The 23727-nt window shown below is 39.0% G+C and overlaps 4 protein-coding genes across 5 annotated transcripts; 2 read left to right on the top strand and 2 right to left on the bottom strand.

Moving 5' to 3' along the window:
- Window positions 1-390: 390 nt before the first annotated feature.
- Window positions 391-2755, bottom strand: nip7 (NIP7 nucleolar pre-rRNA processing protein). The gene is made up of 5 exons (XM_017712699.2): window positions 2576-2755; window positions 1655-1741; window positions 1428-1566; window positions 1143-1283; window positions 391-1025 (listed from the first exon to the last, which is right to left on the bottom strand). Exons 1-5 carry the CDS (start codon window positions 2629-2631, stop codon window positions 906-908), a joined length of 543 nt encoding a protein of 180 aa, XP_017568188.1. The 5' UTR covers window positions 2632-2755; the 3' UTR covers window positions 391-905.
- Window positions 2756-2777: 22 nt separating this feature from the next.
- cog8 (component of oligomeric golgi complex 8) lies at window positions 2778-6962 on the top strand. Its single transcript, XM_017712447.2, has 5 exons — window positions 2778-3111; window positions 4007-4214; window positions 4314-5132; window positions 5720-5888; window positions 5983-6962. Exons 1-5 carry the CDS (start codon window positions 2783-2785, stop codon window positions 6354-6356), a joined length of 1899 nt encoding a protein of 632 aa, XP_017567936.1. The 5' UTR covers window positions 2778-2782; the 3' UTR covers window positions 6357-6962.
- On the bottom strand, window positions 6879-11640 carry nob1 (NIN1 (RPN12) binding protein 1 homolog). Its single transcript, XM_017712572.2, has 9 exons — window positions 11515-11640; window positions 10651-10783; window positions 9457-9590; window positions 9303-9374; window positions 9020-9157; window positions 8624-8902; window positions 8069-8166; window positions 7403-7547; window positions 6879-7229 (listed from the first exon to the last, which is right to left on the bottom strand). The coding sequence occupies exons 1-9, from the start codon at window positions 11581-11583 to the stop codon at window positions 6960-6962; spliced, it is 1338 nt and encodes a 445-aa protein (XP_017568061.1). The 5' UTR covers window positions 11584-11640; the 3' UTR covers window positions 6879-6959.
- Window positions 11608-23221, top strand: wdr59 (WD repeat domain 59). 2 transcript variants are annotated; one of them, XM_037540128.1, is made up of 27 exons: window positions 11608-11706; window positions 12094-12143; window positions 12609-12744; window positions 13589-13674; window positions 13819-13899; window positions 13980-14017; window positions 14118-14206; window positions 14641-14757; window positions 14895-14972; window positions 15327-15483; window positions 15638-15717; window positions 15804-15933; window positions 16116-16240; window positions 16635-16799; window positions 17017-17112; window positions 17351-17495; window positions 17864-17933; window positions 18042-18195; window positions 18800-18856; window positions 19594-19727; window positions 19874-19955; window positions 20167-20279; window positions 20434-20575; window positions 20743-20824; window positions 21425-21548; window positions 21642-21784; window positions 22456-23221. In XM_037540128.1, exons 1-27 carry the CDS (start codon window positions 11653-11655, stop codon window positions 22689-22691), a joined length of 2964 nt encoding a protein of 987 aa, XP_037396025.1. In that variant the 5' UTR covers window positions 11608-11652; the 3' UTR covers window positions 22692-23221. The 2 variants fall into 2 exon arrangements, with proteins under 2 accessions (XP_037396025.1, XP_017567807.1); XM_017712318.2 differs by lacking the exon at window positions 18800-18856 and having other exon boundaries at window positions 11609-11706.
- The last annotated feature ends 506 nt before the right edge of the window (window positions 23222-23727 follow it).

Raw genomic sequence — 23727 nt, 5'->3', positions numbered from 1 at the left:
CATGATATTATGAAGCCTTGTAGGTGATGGCAAAAAGTCTTAAGGAGCCTACGAGTTAATTTGGCTTGACTCCAACCTGGATGACATAAAACCTTCACACACTCCAATCTTCACATTCCTACCTTTAAATTCCTCAAAGAATTAGACTGCTCAAATATGAATGCTAGGATGCTGTGCTAAGCACACAATGCAAAGTCTTGTGAGCCAAAGCAAAACGGCAAAAAAGTGGAACCAATGTCATTAAACCTTTTAAACTTAAAACTTCACACAGTTAACTAAACAGAAAACTCCAAGTAGATGTTTGTTTACACTGTAATGCTGTCATTTTAAAGTATTCATACACCTATTTTATAACGGTTGAATGATAAGTATGAATAAACAAGTCAAAACTAAAAGTGTTAAATTATCATATTTAATTCACCTGCAAAGTGGAACCACAGCAATTAAATCAATTGTTTATAAACAAATTTGACCAAATTCTAAATAAACATGTATTGGTCATCCACATAGATCTTCTAACATAAACATGCAACCAATTACAAGAAGGAGATTCCAAATTCAGCAATATCTGAATAATAATTGAGAAAAAAAGTCAATGTCACAGCACAAGTTAACAGATGTGAGCCATCTTCTTGGCTAGTCTGGTGTCTGAATGTGCCACCAAGCTTTGTAATGATTTCACTCTTCTTCAGTAGTGCACCAGCAGAGAGTTATTACACTGTCAACTGATTTGAATGACTGAATGAGGAGAAAGACTGATCCAAAAAAATATGGTAAATAATATGGTCAGTTCTGAACTACCTGTGGTAAAATAGCACATTTTGGTCTCTTGCTCATCTGGCAGATGTTGTTCATAGTCCAGCCACTAACAAAAAGTAACAGTCATTTTGAGATCCATAATGCTCTTAGGTCAGTGTATCCTCACTCCTAATGTACTCGCCAATGTCGGCTTGGTGGAACACTACGATAGACATAGGGTCAGCTTTCCGGCATTCCTGTGTGGTTTTTGCTGCTACTCCAAAGCCCTTCAAGGTGAAACAGATCAGACATAGTATTACATGTGTGCAAAAAAAACCTGAATAATTTGTTGTACTAATGAAACATTTCACATGCATTATGCTAAAGATTACGGAAGTTCTCACCAGAGGTACATCTGCCATTGAGTATACCACCACTCCTTGGTACTGCGGTGTATTTTCAGTAATCCTACCAAGGCCTGACTTCATGATGTGGTTTCCATATAGGAATGACTGCTCTGCTCCAGGTTTCACCCACACTTTATACTGACAAAGGACAAAAACATTACTCCTGGTATAATTTTACCATAGCCAGTATTCATATTTAAATCAGTAAAATAAGGGATATGCCACCTCTGTAACAAAATAACTATTTTAGTTCCACTGTACAACAAAATGGAGGTTTAATACCTTTGCATATGGAGCAAGAAAATCAAGAGCTGTGATATGGAGACGAAACTTCTGAGTTTTCGTGAACTTCCCGAAACACGTACCAACAGATACCAACTTATCTCGAGACATGTTGGTGGCCAGCCTCAGTATCTTTTCACTGGTTTGATAAATAGGAGACAATAATGTTGGTTAACACTAAAATACTGAAAATTAATGAGGTAAAGGAGTCGTGGTTGCATTCCCACCTAATATAGTATACACGATCATGATGAAGTCTGAAGCAATACGTTCCATCAGGTCTGTCAACAAGAAGTTTGATGTTCGCACCAATGCTAAAAGCAAAAAAGGGAGACAGATATCCATGTATACAAAATGAACAGCAATCACATAACAGCCAGGTGTCTGTGTCTTTGCAGCTGCGATCAGCTCACAGTTACCAAAATGTTCTATGACATTTAACAGTAGAGCTTTTTTGTTGCTATATGGAATCAATTTTAAAGATTAATAAATGAACCATATTCACCAGGTTTTCCATCGTAGAGAAGAACATATTTACCATCCAAACACCACTCATGCACCCAAAGGGTTCTATGTATGACCACTCTCTTTACTAAAGACCCTTTTAAAAAGCATATTTAATTAAGGGTAACGTTAAACAGTAGAGCTGGGCAATATGATACTTAGGACATTTTGTTTCCTTAATATTACTGATAATGCTCTGTTTTTAATAAAACATGCAGCTGGAATTTATCTACTGACGACATCCACCATATGCTCAGAAAACTAGTGATATCACGATTACGGTAGTCATATTGCCCAGCTCTAGTGTACAGCATGTGCTACACTCTTTAAAAACACGGTTCTTCGTTAAAGACAATGGTTCTATAAAGAACCGTTTGCATGCTTACATATTTTTGCATCGTGAAATGGTTCTTCAGATTGATGGTGTTGTAAATGACTCTACATAGCACCAAAAAGAGTTCTGCTGTTATAAGTTTGACGTTATAACAACAGCTAAATCAGTTTTTTGAGTGTCTATGGTTCCATACAGAACCGCTGTCTTTACTAAAGAGCCCTACTAACTTAGCAGCAAGCTCCAAACCCTCAGCTTCCAGCTAACTTGGTGTTATAACACAGCATAATATACTATAAAAGTAGCTACTTACTACTTGGAGAGCTTTTCAAACATCGTTTTCGTCTCTTCTTCCGTTAACGGGCGCATTATAGAATATAAAATAAACCTTTTACTACAGAACAGAGAAGAAAACACGTTACAGAGACAACGTGGGAGAAGAGTCGCAGAGCTATGACGCAGAAAGAGCGGTCGCTGAGCTGTGTCGTCTCGACCTTTCCCCTTCCGTGCGCCAGTGAAAATGGCGACCGTAGACGTGGAGGATGAGAGCATTCTGGTGTCTATATTTAAGGACAGTTTCTCCGAGAACTGGAGAGAAAATCCAGACTTCGCCGCGTATTTGTCTGAGCTTAGTTCCTACGGGGTGGAGAAGCTGAACCGGGAGCCCGAGCGCTTATCTGAGGAGAGAGCTCACATCCTGCAGCAGACCAGAGAGCTCGCCTTCTCCAACTACAAGACCTTCATCCGCACGGCGCACTGCACCAAGCAGATCTACCGAGACTTCGGCCGCGTGGAGAGCAGCTTGGCCAAACTCCTCGACAAACTGCCGAGCTTCGGAGAAAAATGCAGGTTTGTTTACGAGGCGCCAGAATGTAACTGCTGCACCATTTAAGGTGGAACGGTGAAATTCAAACAAGAAGCTGCGAGTAGGAAGTCGACCTCAGCTTCTTAGTGCTTTTGAAGAAGAAGATGCTTATATGGTCACTGCTTCTGTAAGCGACATGTTAGGGATTGGGTTTTTCCATGAACTCGCCATCTAATTGTGGAAAAACCCCATAAGGGCCCAACTCGTGTTTTTTTTTGTTTTGTGTTTTCCAGGGAAGGTGTTCGTTGGTAGGTAACCATAAACATTGTTTCACTTTCATAACATACTATTTATTACCCAGTCCAAACGGCCCATATATGGACTCTGTGAGAAGCTGTGAAATCAGCTCGTCGAATAAATTATTTCTGTCATGAAACCCAAAACATTTACACAGTTTTGTTCAGCCCGCCTGTTAACAGTGAAGTTCAAAGGGATGTTTCAGCCTTGGCTGCTGTAATAGACCTAATAAGAGCAGCTAACCAGTCTGTCTTAAAAACAGCCACTTTAATTGTAAGTAATAAAGAGAAGTTGGAAAATTATAACATAAAAATGAATTATGATCGTTTTGGTATGAAAACCCACACGAATGTCAAAAGTGGATCTCAAATGAGGAAATGAAATAAGAAGAAAATTGTAAAATAAAGGCTCTTAAGGATGTTTCCATGAGTATTTTCATTGCCTCAGTAGAGCTATTATGTAGAGATTTCACTGCTTTTACAAATGCGGCCAATTAAGGATGTTTGAATGCAAATGTTGAATTAAAAAAACTTTTGAGAAGTTCGATAGTAGGTGCTGTGCAACTGATCTACCAACATAGACTGGAAAATTACAAATCTGTTTTTGTATGGCATGCTAACTTGGTTGTATCTTTCATATCAGAGGTTTTGTAAAAGAAGCAGAAGATATTGGAGCGAGCCGGCGCATGAACAGCCTCACACTGAATCGCCACACGGAGATCCTGGAGATTCTCGAGATCCCCCAGCTTATGGACACCTGTGTCCGCAATGGCTATTATGAGGAGGCACTGGAGCTGGCCGCTTATGTGAAAAGATTGGAGAAAAAACATTCATCGCTTCCTGTAATTCAGGTACAGTGTTTTATTACAGCTATCATGGGACTTACTTTCAAATACATATGTGTCTGACAGCTATTACTTTTTTTATTGTGCTGTTTCATGTCGTTATAGGGAATAGTACATGAGGTTCGCCAGTCGGCTCAGCTCATGCTGAACCAGCTCCTTCAGCAGCTTCGCAGTAATTCCCAGCTTCCAGTTTGCCTGCGGGTGATTGGCTACTTGCGCAGAATGGATGTCTTCACAGAAGCAGAACTGCGTGTGAAGTTCCTGCAAGCTCGTGGGAGCTGGCTACGTTCTGTCCTGGCTGCTATTCCTGATGAAGACCCTTACTTCCACATCACCAAAACCATTGAGGCCTGCCGAGTGCATCTATTTGACATCATTACTCAGTACCGTGCCATTTTCTCAGATGAGGATCCTCTGTTGCCACCAGGGGGACAGACTGTGAACGAAAGTGCCATCTTTCATGGCTGGGTGGTTCAACAGGTTGCACAGTTTTTGGAGACCCTGGATAGGGATCTTAAGCGTGGGGTCGGAAGCCGCTTGGATTCCCTGCTCGGCCAGTGCATGTACTTTGGTTTGTCCTTCAGTCGGGTAGGGGCAGACTTTCGTGGACAACTTGCACCAATGTTTCAGCGGGTAGCAATGGATACGTTCCACAAAGCTGTCAAAGAAGCTGTGGATAAGTTTCAAGAGGATATGAATTTGTACACACTCATTTCTTTGCCTTCAATGCTTGGCAGTACTATCCCACCTGTGGCTCAAAGTACTCAGCCTGGCACTCTTCAGCCCCCCATGGCCTTGTTGGACTTCCCTCCTTTAGCCTGCTTTCTGAATAATGTTTTAACAGCTTTCAATGACTTACGACTATGTTGCCCCATTGGCTTAGCCCAGGAAGTGACCAGATGTCTAGAGGATGCCCTTCTGAAGGTATACCGACAGGTTTCATAGTGGATGGAAAAACTTGTCTTAGTTTTGGGGCTGACTTTATTTTAAGACGATATAGTTAGTCTTAAGCCATGTATGCTTACCTAGATTTCACACTCTTCACTCACTGCTTAAAGCTACACCATGTAAGATTTTTGTTAGACATGAAAGGAAAAATAACATTACAGAGTCAGCAATATGGTGTAGTATGGTATCTGTGTGTTACCTTGAAATAATAATTTAAAAAAAGATTATTCAGATCACGGCATTAATGTCATATATACACAAACACGGGCTCAAAAAGAAATTCTGGCTTAATACTTTGGTCTCAAATACAGTTTCCACCAGAGTATTCTACATATCACTAAATATTACACTGTGCAGCTTCAAACTAGTTTTTTTTTTGCCCTCTGGTACTTAGTCTTGGGCTTATAGTATGGTCTGCCACTAATACCATTTACTGATAAATACAGAATAATTTTTTTGTGTGTGTATATATATACACACACACACACACACGTACATCAGAGTTTGTGTATGTATACACGTTTGTGTGTTGTATCAGGTAAAAATGTTTTTGTTCTTCACAGGTGACCAAATTAATCCTGGTTTTCCATAGAGCAGAAGAATCTGCTTTCAGTAGCCGTGAGCGGGAGCTGTTTGTTCAGTTCTGCTGTGCCTTTGCTGAGGATATGGTGCCATTCCTGAACCGATGTTTACAGGTTCTCTTCCCACCGGCTCAGCTTGCACAGATCCTTGGTAAATATTCACAAGAAGAGTAAATTCAAGCAGTAGAACAATTCCTGTCATGTAAAGCCCCATTCAATGCTAAAATCTCACTCTCACTTTTTAGGTGTCCCACCTGCTCAAGTTCATAAATATGGCAACATTGGATGCATCAGTGTGAGCACTGTACTTGAGCCTCTGATGTTTGTACTCCCCAAAAGGGAGCCCATGTCACCAGTGGTGGATCTTACTGTCGACCTGACGAGTCTGACCACAGCTGAAGCTGAACTTTTACCTCCAAGCAAATCTCCATCGTCTGAGAAAGCTGAGACTGCTCGAGAGCTTGTACCAACTCTCCATGCACAACAGCCACAAGTGGCACCATCTACTGTAGAACCCACCCCAAACCAAACAAAGCCTATAGACAATGAGGCACAGAAAAGCATTCCAGAAGAGCTGCCCCCAACAAACACAAATGCTGATAAGACACTGTCTGGGTGAAATGAGGAGAAACGACTGCAGTTACTTCTAAATTTAACTCAAAAATTTGAACACTGTTTATACAATTTCAATAATATTTGCACTTGTCACTTCCATCCTTTGGTGAATGCTACTTTAAATTGTTATGCTTACTTTGGGAACTCTAATGTATATTTAATGTATAAGTGTTTGAATCAATTATTTAAATTTTTTTCCTTTGTATCTTTCCAAGTTCTAGGGGCAACATTAGATTTTTATTTTGAAAATATTTCTGGTAACAAGGTATGATGGAGATCCATATGTTTGAAGAAAATGGTAGTTTGTTAGCTGTCCAGCATTAGCTTGATAATTTCACATCATTTATGTATGAGCTTCTCAAAGTGATTATATATATTAAAAAAAATAATGAGAGAGAGAGAGACTTGGTGAAAGGGTACACTAGAATCTAAATGTGTGCAGACTTATCCTGTACCATAAAAGGCCTTGACTCTAGAGTGTTTGGCTTTAATTGACATACTGTATGTGTAAAAATATATTGTAATATTTTAGTAGGAAGGAATTTAAACTTTATTTTGCAAACTTTGTCAATGTCTTCCCCTGACAAATACATAGAAGAATGATGATTCACTTTTTCTTGCCACATTTCTTGCGAGAGGCATTTGGATTAGCCCGTCGTCTCCCTCCCCCACTTGGAGCGTCACGCAGGTGTAGGTTTGCTGATCTGCTGTAAATGTCGTGCTCTGAGAATGGCGAGTTGCCTGCGATATAGTCTGGGTCGAAAACATCAGTCTTCTGCCGTGCCTTCTTGGATACTTTCTGTTGAGGGAAGCGCTGGTCCTGCACCAGGTGTGGATTGCTGGCATGTTTGCCCCCTTGTGGCAAAGGTATGGAGTACTGCAGACATGCATAGAAGGACTAGTTAGTGCCTCTAATTATGAGTGGAAAAATACATAGAGTTTACACACATCACAATCTAAAATGTGTTTATCCACCACTGAGTAATATGTTTTAGTAAGGGTAAGTGATGCAGTTGTCACTCGTGTGTATAGTAAAAGAAAAACACATACCCTCTTGCCCTTAGGATTGAGCACTTTGGGATTCCTGGAGAAGTGCATTTGCATATTACCATCTTCACCGACGCTCACAGCAATCCTCTTTAGTGTGTTGTGGCCACAATTTGGGCAGAAAGTTTTGTTCATATTTGTTGTAGTCCTGACAGGAACAAACCAACATAAACCCTAAATATATATATTTATTCATATCCATACAATTACCAACACATTCAAATAACAGCTTGAGGTATTGGTTTAAAAATGTTTGACATGAAATTACTTCCTCGTTTTAAGCCAGTGTTTCAAATAATATTGGTACTTAAATAAAGTTGTGTACACAACCTGGGAAGTACTTCATAAAGCAGGATTTCTCAGCCAGGTTTGGCTTTGGGCTAAAGTCATTTGGTTAACCTGAGAAATCCTGTGTACTAAGAAAACCCCCCTGAAGGCAAAAAACTGTATCATTCAAATTTCAAACAATGATCAACATTTTGAAACACGCATTCGTGCAAGGATGGCACAAAAGGGTACATTAATACATACTGAGAGATAAATCAGTAATCAGTTGTTTTTCTCTTTTTACATATGTCTTATCAGTATCGTGTTTTCTTTCTGTAATGTATATATAAAAATGTAAATTGTAATATTCTTTGACTTTGTAAGAATTTGTATTTCACTCACTTGAAACAGGCATGGCAGCGGAGGATGTAGTTTCTTGTTTGTTTGATGAGCATTCCATTCAATGAGAGGACATTGAGACCGATGTGAATAAGGACATTCTGCAAGTAACAATGTAAAGTAGGTTAGCTCAACAGGAAAAAATGAATGTTGTGACAAAAAACTCTCTCCAATTAACTAGACCATTTTTATTTGTTCATCATGACAATATAATGCAAAAGGCCAGTTTTCAATTTATGCAAAAAATGTCAAACAACAATGGAGATACAAGGTTTGTGTGACAGTGACAATATATTTTAAGTCACAACAAAAGTGAACTGGTTATAATAATTTAAGTTAAACGTCTTTCTTTATCTTTATGTCACTGCACAAACTGAAGTTGGGGGGCATTTCATTAATAGTAGTGATCACTAATCAGTCTAAAATCATCTTTAAAACAGAAAAAAGTATGGCTTTAGAGTTGTATGGAGAGAAGGTGTTGGATAAGAAGTTATTCTGAAGACATTATTTTTCGTATATTTTTCATTTTCAGCTCAACACTAACAGCAGCTCACATACCTGCATGGCAAAGTCTGTGGTCACACAGCCCACTTTGGCATTTGCTGAATGTTGCACGTGACCAACATCCATCTGGATTTGTTTTAAATTGCTGGGAGTGATCCAGCCTCCATCATCATCATCCTCCTCTTCATCTTCTTCTTCTTCTTCCTCCTGATCTTCCTCATTTTCACCATCCTCTCCTAATCCAGTTTGAGATTCCGTTTTCTGACCTTCATTCGACAAGTCAACAGACTCCAGTTTCTCTGTGACATCTTTTACCACAACTGTGTCAGCAGCCTATAGAAGATTTACAGAACCAGTTTTGGTGCTCAACTCAAACTGACTTCATACATGACAAGAAAATATTTACTGAAAATAATAACAGCTGTATCTGATCTGTAAAGTCATACTTACTAACAATTCCAGCAGGTCAGCCTCAATGCTAGGAAGTGGAGTCCTCCAAAACTGAAAACTGTTAAACTCCGAACTCTCCGCAGGTACATGTGATTCAGAGGGACTGTGAACGTCAGTGCCTGTCCTGTGTGAGGATTTCTATTTTTAAAAAGGCAACAGATTAAATGATTTGTATCTTCTCAATGGATGCAATGGATGAGTACAAGTTTCATATTTTGTGCACAAGCTTATTTAAGGATAATAATAAAAAAATATTTGGAAGGAAAAAAAAAAAAAACCTTACTTTAGAGGGGAAATGGAAACCAGCAACATCTACTGGGGCTTCCGGATGTCTCTGTGTGCTGCATATATCAATCTAAAGATTGAGATGCTGCGTGAATTCCATTTCATTTTACTGCAAATGTTATTCAACATTAAGCCTGTTCAAATATTCATACCTGTATTGCTGGTTCTTTTTTCAAATGATCAGCTCCAACATTTTCCAATTCCAGTTGGTAGGTTAGAGCCAAGACCTTAATGTCTGTTGCTGAAAGACTGGGATAGTCTCCAGTCTTTTTTGAAAATTCAGTTACTGTAAATACAATAAAAACAAAACAACAAAAAAAATTCTATAAACACTGTAGTATATAAGCACTTCTTGATGGAAAAAAAATCATAAAACTATTTAAAGTTTAGCCATTAATGGTATTTTGTGTTTTCCGAATGGGTTTAAATCACAGTGTAAAGGCTTCTGGGACTGATTCCAGATGCATTTGATGGTTTCCTAGTGTGATATGAAGGTGTTCTAGAGGTATCTAATGGAAAACAATCAAACTATTTCCCATTAGAAAGCAATCAATCAGGTTTTAATCTTAATGATTCTAATTGTCTTTTTTCAGCAAGGCTACCAGTGATCTTCACCACAAATGAATGGTGCAGTGTCAGCAAGTGAACACAAAAGATCTATGGTAATACTACATGAATTTGCACACGATTCCAAATCAGAAGCTTAAAGTGCACGTTCAGATCATTACTATTGTTAGTGGTTCTCAAACCAGTCCTCATTGGGCCCCTTCCGGACGATCCACATGTTTACCTGATCCAAACTCCCAAAACATATATAGAGCAAAACTGTTGACTGTCTGGGGGACCCTGAGGACTGTTGTGAGAACCACTGCAACAGTTTACTAAAGAATACTACACAAGTATAAAAGATTATTACGTACTACTAAAGTTATTCTAGATGCAACACTATAAAAATCTTAGTAATAGTATAGAGAAGAACAATATGGCAAAAACATAATATTGCAATACTACAATAATTTTTCATGATTTGTCACTATGTGACTATTTTTTTCAGACATCTGATCAATTGTAACTGCGAAAAAGAAGCAATAGTACATTTAAAAAAAATCTATCCAAAATTATGAATGCAATGATTTTATTCCATACTTGGCATTCTGTGTTGCACTAAATCCAGTTAAACAGGATTATTTTGCTCTCTTTATAATGAAACACAGAGTTGGTCAGCATTCTACAAGTACTGACAATATCCACAATATGTTCAGAAAAGCAGCCCTACCATAGTATAACAACAGTATTGTTATGATTTTTACTTACAAAGGGGTATATTAACTGATGTGAACACTCACCAAACCGTACATGTTCTGGAAAAGGTTCTTTGAAGATGAGCTGGTAAGGTAAGACGGCCAAGTTCCTTCTGGTTTCTTTATCCCGAATTTCATTCACGACATCCTTCAGTGTGTAGACATTCTTTCCGATTTCCTAAAGCATGAGAGACAGACACGTGACTCTTAAAAGGATAAGTCCATTCATTTTTCATAAATTCTACATCATTTAATGACTGGGATGTACACAAAGTCATTCAGAGTGGTTGTTCTGTTCTAGAGAAACTTACAGAGCCAGAACCGTTGAGAGTTATATGCTACCTCACTGTTATTACATGAAATTCTTATGAATATAGCTGCCTTATGTCTGAAATTTTGTTTTGCGAGATTTTTGTGATAAGGTTTTGGTTTAAAATGGATTTTAATCCATTAATGGCGGAGGGATACATGCATGGCACACGTATAGGTTCCCTGATGGGTTTGGACTGTGAATAAAATGGCTAAATGTGTGTTGTAGACATGGCGAGCCCTGGTTATCACCACCACTGTAAAGAACTCGGAGTCCGTAAGTTTCTCTACGACGAACCACTTCACTTCAAACCACGCTGAGTGACTAAAGAACTGACATTTGGAGAAAATGGTGAAATTCCCCTTTAAGCCAGTTGTCACAAAACACAAATACGCGGCATTAGGAAAAGACTTCCTTTAAGAGTAAGTCGCTGTATATCCCACATCACCGCCTCGTTGGGCTAGGCTAAGCTAAGCTACCAGCTAATCAGATGTAATACGAAAACTATGAGAGTTGTTATCTGACAAAATTGTCCCATTATACTATGTCGTTTTAATATAAGGCGATATAATCCGCGTGGCACTTCAATCAAAACTCACGTGTAAAGGAGCTTTTCTCAGGAAAGCAGCAGCATCAGCTACAACATGCTCCACCATGGCGGCTGCCATCTTCAACGACGTCTCGCGAGAACGTGGAGCTCTGTTCCCGTCGTTTGTTGATATTTTGTCGAGAGCAACATGGCGGCCCGCTGGAGCAGCGAGAATGTGGTGGTGGAGTTTAGAGACGCTCAGGTATTACAGTCTTCAGCAGAGGCTAAAGGAGCAGACATGTTTTATTTGTGCCATAGTTGCCCTTCGTTCTCTCTACCAGCTGACAGTTTCGGTGCATGTTGCGCGGCCTGGGCAGGTTGAGTAGTTAGTTAGCTAGCTGTCTGGCAGTAAGTAAACGGTACTCCTTTATTCATTTCCCCCTGACAGTTAAGAAGTTGACACTCAGCGGTATTTTTGTGATGTTATATTGTTCTTTATCAGTCAAGCTTTTGTTATTTTGTCTACTTTCACAACTGTTTTAGGTTTGTAAAAAGCGCTAGGGTGTTTGAATGACTTGTACAGCTGAGTAGAAGTGTCCTGTGCCCGAGAGTTAACCTCCTGTATTTTTATATGTGGTTTTTGTTTCAGGCTACTGCAATGTCAGTGGACTGTTTAGGACGCCATGCTGTGCTTTCAGGGTGCGTACAGTCTTGCCGAATTGCCACATTCATGTTAAAATTCCTTCTGCCCCGCAGTGTGAACCGCCTGCACTGCCCTCCCCTCTGCTGTCTGCCCTATAGACTCTAACTGCAACTTTTAGGACTGTGTATTATTTTGGTTGTCGTTGGCTTTTCTTTTTTTTTCCACACTCTTAAATAAATGGGATTTATATTTTATGAGATGAATGTTATGCTACAGGAACTCATTCCTGCCCACTGCGACAGTAATAATGACTCCACTCTGTGACTTATCCTCCAAGTGGCAATGCAGAAGGGATGTTCTGCATATCTTTTTCTTAGATTACCTATATATATATATATATATATATATATATATATATATATATATATATATATATATGCACCTACATAGATATCCTATATCCTATCTGTCTTTAATTAATATTCTGTAATATTCCGTCTCCTTTTCTCCTTTTGCTTTAGGAGACGGTTCTTATATATTGTGAACTTGGAGACCCCCTCTGAGGCTCCTCGAAAAATAGGCCGTCAGAGCAAGTGGGATGTTGGAACTGTGCAGTGGAATCCCCACAAAACAGAAGCCCATCTGTTTGCTGCATCAGTAAGTGCAATTACACCACAGTCAGTAAAAAGCCTGTATTCTTGCGAATTCTGAAAGTTTGACATATAGGAAAATAAAGTTGTGTCATAGATTTATGACTTTGTGTGTGAAATAAAAATTCAGGCTTCTGTTCCTCCTATAAGTTAAGAATAAACCAGCCAGTTTGCATTGTTTTCTATTTAATTACTTTATAATAAACCTTAGGATGTGATATGCCTGGGAATTATGGGCTTAACTGTAGCAATATGTCCATTTATTTCACTTTGTCTCATTTCTCTTGCCAAGGTATCTAATGTTGACTCTTCCTACAGAAACAACAATGTGTGCTTCACCATATAATACCGCTTGTGGGGGAAGTCTTAAATTGATGAATCTTAACAGTTAAACATTACAGAAATGGGTAGCTGCCAATAAATCTAAAATCTATATTCTGTTGTAGATTATGATAAAATTTCATATCTGTTTCAGCGAAACAGTATTAAAGGTCAGTGACTGACTGTGCCATTAAAAGTAAACCCGAAATGAAAATGTACCTTTTCAGTATGATCATATCATTTAATGACAACCTGTGACAAATGACAAACTTTTTTTTTGCTTCAATGTCTTATGAGTTTTGATAACATCACCATGCGCCAGTAAACAGAAAAAACAATTATCACCCCACGTATCTTTGATCAAAAATACTCACCTAGCTCAGAGGCCTTCCCAGATATCATGTTTCACTCTGAAATATGTCATGGTACAGAAGGAAAATGCATGTGTTATGAGGTTTTACCTGGTGAACTGTGATTGAGTACATTGATTACATTATTGACGTGTGCCGATTTCTAACATGTCTATGTAGAGTAACCAGCGCGTTGACCTATATGTTTGGCGTGACGGATGTGGAGAGGCACACACTTCCCTGCAAGGTCACACGCGAGTTATAAGGTAAGACAGTGGAGACATTCTCATGTCGTTTCAGGAAATCTGACTCCAGTATTCTCCAATGACTCCAAGTTTGTTTTTTGGGTTTTTTTGGTTACATTAAGCTTCTTGTTGTTTTGAGACTTTTTTCCTTTCTTAACATTCCAGTGATTTGGATTGGTCCTGGTTTGAGCCAGAATTTCTTGTTACAAGTTCTGTGGACACATACATCTATATATGGGACACAAGGTGAGAAAGGGGAAAAAGTAACACCAGCAAAACTGTTACATATGAAATAGATAGCTTTATCCCATTCTATGTTTTTTCAGAGATGCTCGGAAACCCACAGTGGCTCTATCTGCAGTGGGTGAGTTTACATTCTCCGTATGTTTGATAGAGAGTGAAATTGAGCTGGATGTTAAGCACGCATTAATCTCTTTTCTCTCTCTTACTTCTCCATGGTCCAGCGGGGGCTTCTCAGGTGAAGTGGAACAGAAGGAATCAGCACTGCCTGGCTTCCAGTCATGATGGAGATGTCAGAATCTGGGACAAAAGGGTGCGTGGGGTGCAGTTACTCCAGGATCGTCTTCAGTCTGGAAGATGCACAATGTTGTTTTTGAAAACTTGAATATCAGCAGAGCGGATCTCAATCCAATACTACTTCTTTAAAAACAGTACGCTTTAAAATTAGCTATTTTTAATTGAAGCCCTTCACTTAAGATGGGCATCTACAAGTAGGTTAACATGCTCAAACTACTCAAATACTCTACTTATCTACAGGAGAAAATACACAGCGAACAACATCACATTGCTCATTGTTTCCCTCTGATAACGGCTTCAACATTTTATGCTGATACATCCAGATACTGATACATAGCATAGGATGCTATGTATGGCACTGCTATTTAAAGCTTTAAAATTGGCTAATTTCTAATGTGTATATTGTTGTGTATTTGCTGTATTTGTTTGTAATTGTGTGTCTTATTTCAGAAACCTAATACTGCTGTTGAATATGTAGCTGCTCACTTATCAAAGATTCATGGTTTGGACTGGCACCCTGATAATGAGTATATACTGGCAACTTCCAGCCAGGACAACTCAGTTAGGGTAAATGTATAGTCATTATCATTAATAATAATAATAAAAATAATAATAATAATAACAAATAAATAAATAAATACACATATACATACATACATACATACATATTACAAACTGTAATCTTTCTATGTTCTCTTGTACAGTTCTGGGACTACAGACAACCTCGAAAGTACCTCAATATCTTGTCCTGCCAGGTTCCTGTTTGGAAGGCGAGATACACCGTATGTTGATCCATCATCATACTCACTGGTGTAAATGCTAGAACAGTGAAGACATTATATTGACTTCTGATATACACAAGAAGATTTGTTTAAAAATTCTATGGTTACAGAATTATAATAATACACATGTTCATAAATAAAAAGTCATATTACTTTTATCAATCACACAAAACCTGTAGATATAGCAGGAATAATAAAGGTAAAATGCATGATGAATTAAAACCAGACCTTTTTTATCAAATGTTGAGTTTGTACTACTTGGAATACTTTTTTATGTGGTATCTATATGGTGCCTTTACTGAATTTTTAATGTTAAACTGCTGCTATGAAGTCACTGCTTTCTGTTTTGTTTAGCCCTTCTCTAATGGGTTGGTGACCGTGATGGTGCCACAGCTAAGGCGGGAGAACAGTCTGCTGCTGTGGAGCACCCTAGACCTCAACAGCCCCGTTCATGCCTTTGTGGGTCATGATGACGTGGTGCTAGAGTTTCAGTGGAGGCCTCAGAAAGAGGGTGAGTCTTTTAATAAAAGATCATTAAATGTTATTTACTGAGACAAATCTGTTAGTTATTCCTACCTTTCCTACCTTTCTTGAAATATGAGTTTCATGTACTACAATAAATTGTTTTGAAATTAACTGTATTGTTTATCTTAAATACGTTTTAGGTTCCAAGGACTGCCAGCTTGTTACCTGGTCCAGAGATCAAACTTTGAGGATATGGAGGGTAGATCCTCAGTTACAGAAGGTGAGAGACACAGGCCAAAAAGTTATTACTGGGTTGCTAGTCAGTATGCTTTGGAAATTATTTTTGAAAACGGTTGTCTTCTGCAGCTGTGTGCCAATGACATTGTGGAGGAGCTGATGGAAGGCTTGAATCTCACAAATGAATCAGAGAAGACACTCCGTTCTCAGGACTCTGAACCCCCACTCAGTCCTAGTCTTACTGTAGATGACTCACAAGGTGAGAGCTGTGTGCGGTACAGGACAGGCTCACCCATGCATATTAACCTGTAATAAACCTGTATGATGTTAATAACAGTATAATTCATTTACTTGGATGATTTTATGAAAGTTTGGGTTTGCCACTGAAAGTACATGTGAGTAAGTCCCTAACAATAAACTGTAAATATGTTACACTTTTAGGTCAGATTGAGAGCCTGCAGTCTGGCCTGGTGTCCAGTGGCAGGCAGGACAGCCCTGGCCTGCCCCAGACCCTGCAGCAGGAATTCTCTTTGGTCAACCTGCAAATCCGCAATGTTAATGTAGAGGTTAGCCGTTGCATTCAGTTCCACTGCAGACATCAAGTCAGGAGCCAACTACTCTTTTAATAATGGAAATTTTGATGTGGGCCAGTGGACCACACTGTAAACCTGTAACTGGACAGTGACACAGTTTTTGTTGTTTTGGCTCTGTACTTCAGCACATTAGTTTTAAAATGAAACAAGCTATTGTTTCCCTATGAAATCTAATGTGCAAAAGCAACAGACTGCAAAATAACAACTGCATGAAATGAATAGTGAAATGCTGCCACATTTACATTGTTCTAATCAAGTGAGTGCAAATCACAGGAATATCAACTGTGTGAGCTGTGAGGGGCACTCTTTTAGGTTTTGACTGTTTTGTGAATGTTCTTGAATCACACATACTGTCTTTTGCATGTAGATGGATGCTTTAAATCGCACCTGCTTTGTGTCCGCCCACTGTGGAGCCAATCAGGTCAGGCTTGTGGTGAAGTTTCCAGCACAATACCCAAACAATGCTGCACCATCTTTCCAGTTCGTCCCACCAACAACCATCTCATCCTCCATGAAAACCAAGATACAGAAGGTACAGACTGATAGATTTCTCACAGTTTCACGGTTCTTCATAGAAGACATTGATAAAAAAGAAAAGAAGGGATTTCACCAGTGGACGTCAGTCCATATGGAATAGATTGAATGTTCCTTTTAGTAGTAGCTAATGGTGAAATGAAGTTATATAGTTGTATATTGTGGGGTTCTTTGTATTTTAAGGTTACATCTCATATTGGGTGTTGTCTCTCAAGATCTTGACAGATACTTCACTTCAGAAAGTAAAAAGAAACCAGAACTGCCTGGAGCCCTGTGTGAGGCAGTTGGTGTCTTGCCTGGAGTCAGATATGGTTAGTGCCACGTCAGAAGTTGTTTTTTGACCCACTAAATAACTTTCTGTAGTAAAGAATCCTCTTGCATTAAATGTTCACTTGTTGATTGCTACGATACATTTTATGAAACACATCTGCCTGACTCTAACTTGAAGTTGGTGTTGTATACACATCTTATTTCAAATATTCAGACATGTCAACACATAAGCATACACAATGTTACCAAACTTGTGTTTCTTTTATCTGTCTAATGTAGGAGGATGGCACAAATCCACATGTTTTTACCAACTCAGTGACCCCAGCTCTTCCTGCCTTCCCTCGTGTCACTAACACCTATGGCTCCTACCAGGATGCCAATATTCCCTTCCCACGCACCTCAGGTGCACGCTTTTTTGGCACAGGTGGGCTGCTTGAAGAACATTCTTATTTTAAAGGACCCTTATCCTGGAAAACTGAATGAAAGAGTTTAATGAAGCATGTAAATACTGTTAAGGTTTCAAAACTTACTGGACACTTCCCAGACTATATAGTCCTTATATTCATCTGACAGCAGTTTATCCTCACTCACTCATGCTAAAGTTATAAAGAGTGTTTTAATCAGGACTGCTTTGGAATGAGGCACAATACAGGGTAGCAAATGAGAACAGAGGTCATTTGCATACACCAGTGTCAACAGCATAGTAACAAAAACAGCCTGTTTAATTCTAAGGGATTAGAAGATGTTGGAAAATGGTTATGTAAAAAATAATTGTTGGTACATGTTCTTTAGGTTCTTTAGTGTACTTTACCCGGCCCATGTCTATGCATCGTACCGTCCCTCCTACTGAACCCACTCCTAGGTAAACATTCAGTCTCTGGCTTTTCAATGGTGATCATTATTTATAAGAGTAGTTTTCAGTATTTGGGCATACTATCTACAGATGACTAAGCACGTTGTCTTTTTCCAGATCACTTTCAGCACTCTCTGCATACCACAGTGGCTTAATGACACCCATGAAGATGCGCAGTGAGTCTCAGGCTACCCTGAGGCTGTACAGTGGCAGTCCCACACGCACAGATAAAGAGCATGTCTCCATCTCCTCCTTTTACTACAAGGAACGGGTAAGGCTGCCAGCATAAGTATTTCTTATGGGGTAGAGGTAAGAGAATGCAAGCCGTGAATAGATAAAAGAAAGAATGCTCTTGTGATCAAGATATGACTCAAGGTATCTTGGTCAGACAGACTTGGTTAACCATTACAGGTGACAGTATTCAAATACTGAATTCATTATTCAGGTCTTCGTTACTGAAGAAGATGTAGAAAGCTCCATGTAGCCTGTAAGAACTTTGCATACCGACACTCAAAGCTTTTGCTGTACACTTCAATTCATTATGTACTTTTTTCCTAGGACTAACCAAATTGTCGCTCAATAACTCTTATGGAAACTCAGATATCTAAATGAGTCAGAATGCTTATCCCTAATATCCAGGTATCATCCATTTTTAGGTTTTAATGTTTACATACACATGCTTTTTATAAGTATCTTCACTTGCTGGTCCCAGTCCATTTGGTTACTGTATTTGCTTGCTCCAGTCCTGTATTAGTTGTTCATGGCCACTCACGTTTTCTGTGCTTTATCCTTATGTTCTCTTTCCTTTTGTGTTTTGGTGGCATGTCTCCCTCACACATGTTGCTGTGGTCTGTTTTATCCCAAACACCAATCAGAAGCCCCCTCTGTCTGCCCCTCGCCGCTGGTCTGTGCAGACTATTCATGACTGTCCGGTACTGATTTCCCTCTCCTTCCTCCCTCCCATCCTTCCTTATTTTCTCTGTCTTTCTTTCCAAATGTGGGAGAAGCTGCCTCTACTAATCAACGCTATCCCTGTCTTCTTTATTGGCTTCTTTCATTTCTGCTCATTTATGACACACCATAATGTCTCATCGAATTCCAGGCTAATTTATCATCATCATCATAAAAATCATCCTCATTATCTCTGATACCACACTGATAGATTCCTCATGACCAGTATTTATGTTCTTTGTCCAAACCAGAGTGCTGCACCCTATAGTGGAGTACAAATTTGAGCTGTGCTGAGATGGTAATGGCCACTCTCCATTTCAAAGTGACCTATTGATAATGGGGGGCATGTAAATAGATGTCACATCTTGAGTGCTCTGCTCTGACTACATTTGTAACAATTTTGGCCCAAGAAGTAAAAAAAGTAAAGAAGACCTCACTTGCATCTGAGGAAGCTTATTGCTTTACAGTATGAGGCAAGCCTCACAAAGATTAACAATCCGAGCTGATTAACTGAAAGCTGATGAAGAAAAATGAAAGGGTTAACATAAAAGCAGTGGCATGAATCTAATAATTCAAAGGCCAATAATCGACAGTTGAAAGAAAATAATCAATAATTCCAAGGCATTTTTAACCCCTAATATTAGTGCAATAAATAATCACAATGCACTGTAAAAGAGTGTTTGGCTTTTTTTTGTCATTTCCCTACTCTCTGCCTCAGAAATCACGGCGTTGGAAAGGGAAACGAGAGGGAACAGACTACAGCAACAGAGCTATAAAACTGGCCGGAAAAGTCATCATTCAGGAGATCTCCTGCCTACTCCCTATACACAAAGCCCTCGCTGAGACTTATGTGTAAGTTCTTCAGTGTTTCATAAAATACCACTTATACAATTTAATAATTTCAGATTACATATTCATAATGGTAGTATGCAAGTCGCAAAGGTTATTGAGATTTTGTGGTTCCTGAATGCTTTTTTTGTCTTTGAATGTTTTTTTAGACTAAATGTGAATGACATACAAGACACATGTCAAAAGAATGCAGCTGCAGCGCTGGCAGTAGGGCGCAGAGATTTAGCAAAGGTATGTAACAATCAATAGGCAAACTTGCTTCAGCAGTCAATTTTTACGTTTTTTTTACTAGATTCGCTCAATAAAGTATTACTTATCAAAACTACAGATTGATCGATGTACTAAATAGACAGTCTGTTGGTATAGTCCTGTATTCTTCTGAATATTTTCATAACTGCAAACTATATACAGCATACATACATTCACTGCTTTCTTTTTGAAGGTATGGGCCCTGGCCTCTGCAGCTACCAATCTTGACCTCTGTCCTGATTCTGACCCTGATGCTGACACTCCTTGGGCCAGACATCCTTTTGGACGGAAACTGCTGGCAACTTTGTAAGTTGCACTTCATAGCTAGAAATTTGAATGAACAAAAGCTATAGCCAAATTCAGATGTAGATAGAAATCTCAGTAACAGCAATGCTGCAATAGTGAGGTGAAACACTCCATCCAATTAATTTTTTGGATATTTGTCTGCCTTTCTTCACAGGGTTGAACACTACAGTCAGATGAGTGATGTGCAGAGTTTGGCCATGCTGTGCAGTGTGTTCAGGGGACAGGGGATCCCCCAAGATTACTTCATGTTGTATGGGCCACGCTCTTCAGGCTTCACCCTACACCACTCCCGCTACGTATGTCCCCTCAGCCTTCATTCTCTTCTTAAATACATATTTCACATGTTAAGCATAATATAGTCTGAGTTATGTCTTTTTTATAGAAATGAAATAAATAGGCAAAACTCTTAAGGCAATTTTGTCTTTTATTTCATGATGAAATTACGTTATCATTTCTCATTTAGCCCAGCTACACTTCCAGTTCTGTTACATCTGGTTCCTGCTCTAGTACCTCAGACTCCACCACCACTACAATGTGGAACACCAGTGAGTAATTAAATGACTCTGCTGCCTCAGATCAGCATGCTTTATTTTATTTGCAGTTCTTTTTATCTTTGATTAGGTGTGAGTGGTGTTGTTGTCTATATCTGTGTCTACTATATTGGCATACTAGTTGCTACTTAGTTTCATAAACCAGACTTTTGACTATCGGCAAAAGGTCTTGTGGGTTTTGTCACTGAATGTTGCCAAGTTCCACCTGCTTTGAACAGAAAGAGGCCATTTGACCGATGTGCAAACCAACCAATCACCACTATTTTTACATGATGAGTAGGGGAGGGTGACTGTCAAAGAAAAACAGACCCACATGAAAAATTGTGGCACACTCATAGGCACTCCTACCAGCATTTATATTTATAAAGAAAAAAATCCTGATAGACTGAGGAAGAAACACTGCCCAACAGTGCATATAGCCACTGAGAGTGCAACTGACCAAACTGCAATAGTTGTGGCAATCTTAGAGTATGATAAATATTAGATGGTTCATATATCTTCAGGGCAGAGCATCTGAGCTTCTGACTATTGTTGATTGACAGTCAATTAAGAGTTATAACTTTTGTCATTTTCAATCTATGTTTGTTTTCTTAGCTGGGCGGGATTCAGAACAGGCCCCACCCTGGGGAGAGTCCTCCCCTGACGACTACCGCTATGCAAACCAGTTATACCCAGACCCTCGGGAGCGTGAAAAAGAGCAGCATGACATGAACAAAAGGTAAACTGTTTGACTGTGCCAGTCATTCAGGTAGGACTATCATTATGTTTTCGGTTAGATAACAAAGAATGAAAATTGTGTTGCTATATGCAGATTATTGGATCCAGCCAATACCTTGCAGTTTGATGACTTCAAGAAATGTTATGGAGAAATTCTGTACCGGTGGGGCCTGAAGGAGAAGAGGGCAGAGGTTCTCAAATTTGTTTCTTGCCCTCCAGAACCACACAAGGGTATAGGTAAGTTCACAAGCATTTGAATGATCAGCAAGGGTGTAATGATATACTCAGCTCACAGTTTGTTTCACGATACTGGACTCAGAGAGTTACCCTAACCCCTAACTAATAAAAGAATAAACATATATATATAAAATATTAAATTCTTATTTTCCTTTTAATGTAGTATTTTTAAAGTATTTTAGTAATGTACTGTATAGTGTAGCGTCTTTTAAAGTACATTTTTGAAAGCTCGATTTGAAATCTACTTACCTTCATTATTTGTATGTTGTTTTTGTATTTTGTGCCCAAAGACAAAAGTTTGGGCATCCCAGCCTAAAAGCATCAACCACAAAAATAAAAAAAGAAATCTGCAGCAGCTAAAACTATTCAGAGTTTGTGTGTATTTCATATTATTTGTCTTTGTGTTTTGCCAATCTTACATTGACTAAAAAAAAAATAGTCAAAATGAACGCTTTTGCATTTCTTTTTTCATCTGTATTGACAGTATATTGTAGCATGGTTCACAAAACACAATACACATCATGTTGTGAAATTAGTTTGTCCCTATTATACAGAGAAAATCTATGAGCACATGTAATGCCAGCTTGTAGATCATTGTCAGCTGCTATCTGCTGCCTCCATCACACTGGACACTGTCCTATTGGGTGTTATTTTATGTTCTCCTTTTGCAGAATTTGGAGTGTACTGCTGCCACTGTCGGAGCCAGGCCAGGGGAACTCAGTGTGCTGTGTGTAAACGCTTTACTTTCCAATGTGCTATCTGCCATGTGGCTGTGCGTGGCTCCTCCAACTTCTGCCTGAGCTGTGGGCATGGTGGGCATACCAGCCACATGATGGAGTGGTTCCGCTCTCAAGAGGTTTGTCCAACAGGCTGTGGCTGCCACTGTCTACTCCAGAGCACATTTTGAAGCCTCTTTAAATCCCTCAAGGCATCCAACCACGTCCCAGGATGTCCCTCAAACCTCTTAGTACTGTAACAAGGCTTGGTCTGCCCATCTTAGCAGACCATGCTGTCACTCTGTGAAACAGCACTGAAAATCACAATGGATTCTTGCACTGCTCTGGCCGACTGGTCATAATGCAAGGAACACTTACAGTTAAGTTGGATTCAAACTAGCCTTATTTAGTAATATACATTCACAGGATCATACCATTTTTTTGTTCTGATTTTTAAACTGATGTAGTTTGATTGCTTTACATGGTGCCAAGAATCTGTGAAAATAAGCACCTGTAGAAAGAGGACTAAATGTGCTGCTGATTTTACAATCATGGTCATGTGGCCTAAAAAGTGTTTTCTTCTGTTTCAGTTTGTTTGGTCTTTTCTTTTGAAATGAATATTTAAGTATTGTGCTCTTCCATAAGGGAATATTGAAGGACTAACCAGCATTTACAGAGTTTATGCCATCAGTTCAGAAATAAATTTGTTTAAGTACCTGCACATCTTGTTTAACATTTCATATGCTGCTATTCTCCTGATGGTACACTACATACCACTCATATTTTTCCATATACTTACTAAGCAAGGTAGCCTATAACTTGCACTACTATGAAGCCACACTTTGTAATACATGAAGAATGTGGTAGTGCCTGAAAAAAGATGTCATCTAAAATACAGCATATGTACTCTCAGCACTAATGTTGCCTTCACTTGTACATCACAAGTTACCCATACCATTGACACTGCCATACCATGACAGACAGAGTCTTCTAAACTTTGCTTTGGTCGGGATGGTCCTTTTCCACTTTGACCCAGAGAACACAATGGTGATTGTTGTCAAAAACAGTTTCATAGGTGGACTCAGCACACATTTCCAGTTTGCGTCAGTCCATCTCAGATGAGCATTTGCCTAGAGAAGTCAGTGTTTCTGAATGTTGTTTATATGGATTCTGATTTACATAGTAAAGTTTTTTTACTTTAATTTGTAGATATAGCTACAAACTATG

The sequence above is a fragment of the Pygocentrus nattereri genome, chromosome 7, assembly GCF_015220715.1.
Source record: "Pygocentrus nattereri isolate fPygNat1 chromosome 7, fPygNat1.pri, whole genome shotgun sequence".
In the NCBI taxonomy this organism is placed as follows: Eukaryota; Metazoa; Chordata; class Actinopteri; order Characiformes; family Serrasalmidae; genus Pygocentrus; species Pygocentrus nattereri.
This window is presented reverse-complemented; position numbering and strand designations above follow the sequence as displayed.